The sequence below is a fragment of the Pezoporus flaviventris genome, unplaced genomic scaffold (assembly GCF_033815535.1).
Source record: "Pezoporus flaviventris isolate CSIRO_AGI_PZ_B2104156 unplaced genomic scaffold, CSIRO_AGI_Pfla_v1 ptg000066l, whole genome shotgun sequence".
In the NCBI taxonomy this organism is placed as follows: Eukaryota; Metazoa; Chordata; class Aves; order Psittaciformes; family Psittacidae; genus Pezoporus; species Pezoporus flaviventris.
The window spans coordinates 11604365-11611068 of record NW_026892614.1 but is presented as its reverse complement, the minus strand read 5'-3'; the positions used below and the strand labels follow the sequence as shown (position 1 = coordinate 11611068).

At 55.5% G+C, this 6704-nt stretch overlaps 1 protein-coding gene across 1 annotated transcript; it reads right to left on the bottom strand.

Moving 5' to 3' along the window:
• Positions 1 to 1552: 1552 nt before the first annotated feature.
• IRF2BP2 (interferon regulatory factor 2 binding protein 2) lies at positions 1553 to 5754 on the bottom strand. Its single transcript, XM_061471249.1, has 2 exons — positions 4386 to 5754; positions 1553 to 4127 (listed from the first exon to the last, which is right to left on the bottom strand). Exons 1-2 carry the CDS (start codon positions 5419 to 5421, stop codon positions 3412 to 3414), a joined length of 1752 nt encoding a protein of 583 aa, XP_061327233.1. The 5' UTR covers positions 5422 to 5754; the 3' UTR covers positions 1553 to 3411.
• Positions 5755 to 6704: the final 950 nt, after the last annotated feature.

Here is a 6704-nt window from a genome sequence, read left to right as displayed (position 1 = left end):
CGCAGCACCTTTCCCAGCCCCTGGGACCTGGGCAAGGGGCAGCACCCGTGAGCCCCATGTACCCCTTCTTACCCCTCATTGTTACCTGTTTACAAGTAAGTGTCAGAAACAGCATTAAAAAAGTGGTGGGAAAAAATATTGCCCTTTGGCAACTATAGCTTTTTCAAGTTTCCTTTTTTTACACCAAAAAAAAAAAAAAAGTGCAAGAAATATTTAAATCTCTTAGTTTTCCTTACACTCAGTGCCAGAAGGAAAAAAAGATAATGTGAAAATGGCAACAGGTTAGTTCAGTGGCTATCAACACAAGCACCATGCAGGTGATCTGCCATGAAAAAACGGCTTTGGAAAAAGGAACAGTAATCACACGTTCTTCATTAAAACACTTTTAATACTACACAAATTACAGTATCACCTTTTAAAAAGTTTAAAAAGGAGTATTAACAGTAGCACTGTTGCAGCTAAAGCACTTCAAAATAATAATGATTAAAAAGAAAAAAACAAAACAGAAAAAAGCTTGTAGCCCAGGAATTAATAAACTGGTATAAAGGGAGAATCCACTGGAGCATTATTGTAATTGAGTAAAGCAACCAAAAAGAAAAAAAGCAACCTCGAATGTGAGAGAAATGAGCTATGTATGAACACCCTCAGTTTTCATTTTGCTTTTTTTTTTTGGTTTCCTTTTGCAGTTCACAAGCTTTATGGCGCAGATTAGACTTAGTCAGGGTCTGGAGGCTGAACATCAGCTGACAGAGCATAGCCACCACAAGCCATTTCTTTTCCAGCTACGTGTCTCCCAGGCCACCGCCTGGCATCACCGGCCAGGAAGTTTCCATCCTCTCCAGGAGTCACAGAGCTGCAGAAGCAGAAGCAGGGAAGCCAGGGGGGAGAAGGAAGGTTCACTTCCTCATGGGCCTCTCTGCCCAGTCACACCAAGGTGTGTTTTTGGCCCCCAAACAAGGATATGCTTTGTCAGGAGCAGGTCTCACCCTTGGCAGGCTCAGAGCTGGGCTACCTGATAACACAAAATGGGGTGTGGGGGGGACTTTTTAGGAAGGCTTTGGGATTTTGATTTTGCGTCTCTTTGTAAGAGTAGGGATAAAACCTTAATCAAAAACATGAACTTCATCCCATGGGAGGTATTATGCCAAGCAACTTTGAAGAACTTTTTACCATCTATCAGCTCAAAATCCTTTTTTTTTTTTTTAATAAAGTGCCTAAATACACATTTACACAGATCATAGTGGTTCCAAAGAATCCTTTACAGTTGTTTTTTATATATATAGGTATATATATAGATATATATATATAATGTGCGTTTTCTTCAAATTGGCTAAATGTGTTTACATAAGACACCAATCTTGACTATAGGTATAAGTTTTAAAGCGTAATATTGACTCAATGAATTTGTTTATCATGCAAGTCTTATCTAATATTACATTGACCTGTAATATGGAACACAATGTAGTGGGTGTGCTCATTAAACACTTCATAAAAAAATCACTGAGCATGTGCAATTCTGATCTTCAAATGCTAAATGACCATTTCTTTAAAAAAAAAAAAAAAAAAAGAAAAAAAAGTAGTCTTCCAAAAAAGATCTACTCTGCATTCAGTTGTAGTCTGAACATTATCACAATAAGAACAGTTGACTAAAAAGCACCCAAAATGCTTCAAATTATAGTCGGCTGAACAGATTTTTCCTCCTCCTCCTCCTCCTCTGCTGATGCTGAAAGTGTTAATTAGTCCATCCCCGGGAAGGGACAACCTCGCCACCCTCTTGCTCAGGAACAGCCACTTATAACCAAGTTATAAACACCTCAACAGAAGGGCTCATACAGCTGCAGCATTGCCAACATACTATAAACAGCACGAAAACATCACTATAAGACTCGAACTATTTCTAGTAACCAATGATTTATTGATTTTAGAAGTCTGCTTGGTGATGCAGAAGAGTGATCAAAAGAAGTGGCTTTACAAAAGAGTTCTCCAAAGTAGCTTAAAAGGCAGGGCCAGGGCCATTATGTGCAGCCCTAATTGCTTTCATTTCAACCAGTTTATGTTTTCATTTTCAAAGAATAGCAGTAGGTTTGTTTTAAGCACACGTAGTAAGGAAATTACAGGTTTCCTCCACCCACATTTGGGCTGTCACTGATATGTCCGCGGGCAATCTGGCAGAGCCTCAGTCACCGCTGTCACTGTACCACACCGTACCTGCCACTACTTGGAAATACCGGGTCATCGATAGTAACAATAGCAACAGCACTCGAGGTGACTGATAAGCAAACTCAAAGTCCACCTGCACTATCTGAAAATTAAATAAAAAATAATAAAAATAAAGTAAATCAGCCTCTCCCCCACCTCCCCAGCTTCATCCAAAGACACAAAAGCCCCAGAAGTGACACTCAAGACCTTCACAGATGACAAGTGCTACGCTGGCGCCTTTGCCAATCGTGTAACTGAAGTTCATTATAAAAACTCCACGTTATGGTATGCAATTGGAGAATAAAGGCAGTTTTGTACTCTTACAACTGATCACGTGGACTGCGGTCAACTTTGCCTTTAGAAAAAAAATAACCAAAACAAAAAAGAAACAAAACCACACCACCAAACCAAAAACAAACCAACCCAGAAATCCCTAACTCAACAGCGCCGCTCAGACACCTCTCCACACCCTACTCCGGAGGCAACTTCCCTTGGGAAACACGAAAGAATTTGGGACTGGATGTGGCGGCTCTGCCATCGCAACCGGAGCCGCCGCGGCGCAGTTCTGGGAGAAAGCCCTCCTGCTCCCTAAGCTCGCCCGGCCGGCGGGGTGGCAAAAAGCATCCCCACCTCGGCTAGCCACTCTTCTCCCCATCTGCCTCAGACCAAGCTGCATGCGACCAGCTTTACAGGACAGGGACCAGGAATAAGGAATCACAGACAGTAAGGCAATCTTTACAATGTCAGAAAGTGTATTTGGCATTAAAAAAAAAAAAAAAAAAGGAAAAAAAAAAAGAGAAAAAGAAAAAAAAAGAAACAAGTGCATACAAATACAGCTAGAAGCATTTCTGGTTTGCCAAGTGCTCTAAAAAAAGCAGCGCAAGTCACAGCCTACATTGAACAGTAACTGTCACCAGGGAAGCACAACAAATAGTTGCTATAACAAAAGGGCAAAAGAAAAAAAAAAAAGGAAAGAAAAAAGAAAACCCAAAAAAAGGATAATTAGAAGAAATGCCTTTATAATAAGTACATACCTTTTGTCTTCAAAAAATATAGAAACACAATGTATTCAAAAAAATCAAAATTATACAGCCATGTTTATGAAGTCTACATTTCCCTTGTCTTGGAGATATATATATATATATTTATAGATATATACAGAATTCGAGCAGTTCGAGTTCAAGGTGACGTCGGGCAGCGACAGCGGGCAAGTCACGAGTCCCTCTCCTTTTTCACTTTCACATCTCCGGCCAGGATGGTGGCGATCTCCCCCTGCATGAAGGCCCATGGCACGTTGGAGCCGACCAGGGGGCACTTCTCCCCGCTGGGACAATACACCTCCCCGCTTGCGCCCTGCTGCTTGATGCTCTGCCGGGAGCAGGGGAAGCAGAACTTGTGGGACGGGACGGAGGGGCACTGCACGAAGTGGGTGTCCTCCAGGCGCTCGTGGCAGAGGGTACAACACAACGGGACGCTGGCGGCGAGGGACGAGTCCGGCAGGCTGGCGGGGTGGACCGGCTCCAGCCCGCCAGCCGCGTTGGCCCCCTGGCCGGGCACCTCCCTGCCGGGGCCCAGCCTTCTTTGGTTCATGGCGGAGGGCGAGGGGGGGCTGCTGCTGTTCCTCCGCGTGGTGGAGTGGACCTGGTTGGCGTCTTTGGAGGCGTGGTTGCCCCCGGCATTGTCCGCCACCAAAATGAGGGCGGCCATGGGGGATTGGCCGTTCTGGGCCGCCTCGGGCGGCGTGGTCCGGTTGGAGTGGGGCGAGGCGGTGGGCGGCGGGGGCGACATGAAAGGGGGGGCCGTCAGCGGCAGCTTCATCCCTTCCGACGAGGTGGGCAGCCAGGGCTGCACCTCCCCGTTTATCTTCGGGGGTCCCGCCTCGCCCTCCGGCTCGGGGGAAGGCTTCCTTTTCCGGGCGGCCCGGGCCCCTGTAAGGATACAGGGAAGAAAGGAAGGGGAAGGGTGAGAAGGCAGCGCAGTCGCAACCAACTGCCGAGCACACGGGCTACAGCCGTGCAGCCACATAAACGGGGAGCTGCGGCCGCTCCCTGGCCACCCCCAGGCCACCCGGGCTGTCGGGTCGAAGCCGCCCGTCATCCTTCGTCCCGCACGCCAGAACCACCCCTCCTCGCCCTGTCCTGCTCTCCCCAGCCCTGCCCGCCACCCCGCAGTCCCCGCCGCCTCACCTGGCTTGGCCACGGCACCGTTGGTCTCGTAGCCCAGCAGCCTGCCGCCCGCCATGCCTGGCTCCTTCTTGAACTTGCTGTCGAAAGGGGGTACGGCGTGGCCGCCGTGCTGGTGCAGGGCCAGCAACGTGTCCCGCACCGTCTTGGGCTTGGCCAGCCATTCCTCGCTGCCCCCTCGGCCCTTGGCCTCGGCGGCCAGCTCTGCAGCCGCCGCTGCTGGCAGGCTCTCTGCCGATCCCCGCTTCTCCTTGGCGCCGCTGTCGTGCTCCCCCGCCGCGCTGCTGCCACCGCCGCCCGAGGAGGATGAGGAAGAGGAAACGGAGCCAGGGCGCTTGTGCCCCAGCTCGCCGGGCTGCCCTGCTGCCTGCCCAGCCGCTTGCGCCGCCGCCGTCGGCTGCTGGGGGACGGGCACGGCCATCGGGGCTGGAGCGGCGGAGATGGCGGCCAGCGAGGCGGCGGCAGCAGCGGCGGCGCGGCTGCTCAGGCCGCTGATGGCGGCGGGGAGCCCGGCGCCGTTCACCAATGGCACCAGGGTGGGCGGCACAGCGTGCGTCCGCCGCGGGTTGGGGCTCTGCCGGTTGAGCTCGGGCGGCTCTTCGGGCTTGGGGAAGCCGTTAGGCACCAAGATGCCGTTCACCTGCCGGCCGCCGCCGTATTCGGCACCCAGGCGGGGCGGCGGCCGCTCGGCCGTCAGCGAGTAGCGCTCCAAGGGCTGCGGCGGGGGCCGCGCCGCCGCCTCCGCCGCCGCGGGGTGGCCGAGCTGCTGCTGCTGCGCCAGGAGCTCCTTGGCAGAGAGCGGCGGCTGCTTGGAGTGGGGCGGCGGCGGGGCCCGGCCCTCGGAGAAGCAGCCGTGCGCCCGCTTCAGCTGCCGCGCCGTGTCGATGACGAACTCCACGCGGTCGGCGCCCTCGTAGTTAACGCAGCCCCGGCAGACGGGCTCGGTGAAGTCCCAGATCATGGCCCAAGGCATGCGGGGCAGGTCGCACAGGTAGCACGACTGCCTGCGGGAAGCAGCCGCCACCGCCGCCGACGACATGTCCCGTTCCCGGGGCAGCGGCGAGCGCCCCCCGCTCCGGCTCCGGCCGACGCCTCCTCCGCCCCTCGCCACCGGAGTCCCGACGGGGAGGCTCGGCCGCCGCGGGACCCTCCGCCGGGCCCCCTCCCCTCGCCTTCCTCTTCCGTGCGCTGAAGCGGGGCGCTGCGGGCGCCCCGGCAGGCAGAGCTGCTGCGGGGGACGCCGCTCCCCTCGCCGTCTCCGCCGGCGGCGCTCACAGGGCGGCGGGGACGCGCATCTCCGCGGCGCGGCTGGCGCAGGGCTGCGTCCGCTGCCGCCCGCACGGCTCCCCCGCTCGCTGGCTACTACGGGGCGGCGGGGGCCGGCGCGGCGCTGCGGGGCGGGCGGGGCGGGGACTGCCGCGGGGGCCGGAGCCGGGGCTGGCGGCGGCGCCGTGCCGGGCTCCAGCCGCCACCGCCGCCTCTGCGCGCCGCCACCTCGATTCTTCGACAGTGCCGGCCGCGCCTGCGCGATGGGCGCCTCCGCCCCGTCGCCGCGATCCCGGCCCCGGCCCCTGCCCGCGCCCCCCGGCAGCGCCACCGGGGGTTCCTCCCGCCGCCGGGGGGCCGCTGCGCCCCCGCCCCGTCTCGCCTTTGAGGGGGGCTGTGGGAGCGGAAAGGGTCAAGGCGAGCGGTGTGCTGCGGCTCCCCCCTTCTGCCATTATTTTTATTATTGTTTTTATTACTGTTTCCTGCACCGCCGAGAGGCTTTGCCGAAACCGGCCACCCGCGGACCCAGAGATGCGCAGGGCGCCTCCCGCGCTGCGAGGCTCTCTGTATGTCTCTACCCCCGCCCCGCTCGGCTGGTGACCTTGGGCACGGCACGGCGCCCCGGACGCGCCCCTCGGCTGCGAGTCCCCCCATATGCCCCTTGGGGCCGGGCCGGGCCACCTCCGGGCAGGGGCCGGCGCCCTCCCGCCGGTGCCCGGCTTTGTTCTACCTGCCGGGGCAAGAGGCACCGTTATAAATAAATACGACGATTACTCGGTTTTTTTAACTGTTTTCATTGTGCACAGGAAATAGTACGTTCTAGATTTCCTGCCCTTTTCAACCACAGAACAGCGGCTCTCTAATGCAGATTAGCAAAATTCACACAAAGTAAGCACACACCGCCTCCTCCCCGAAAAAGAAAAACCTGCAGACATGTTTCCCCGTCCCCCTTCCACGCTACCAATCGCTTATCTGCCGCGGAAACACATGGCGTAGGGAAGGCAGGGAGGAAAAGAAGGTGTTTGCTCTTCCCGTTTGCCTCGGGAGGTGAAGCAA

Excerpts from the sequence above, each read along its gene's own strand:
- IRF2BP2 (XM_061471249.1), bottom strand. The coding sequence starts at position 5,421 with ATGTCGTCGGCGGCGGTGGCGGCTGCTTCCCGCAGGCAGTCGTGCTAC. Across the intron at positions 4,128-4,385 it reads CGGTGCCGTGGCCAAGCCAG|GGGCCCGGGCCGCCCGGAAA; the intron begins GTGAGGCGGCGG and ends GTATCCTTACAG.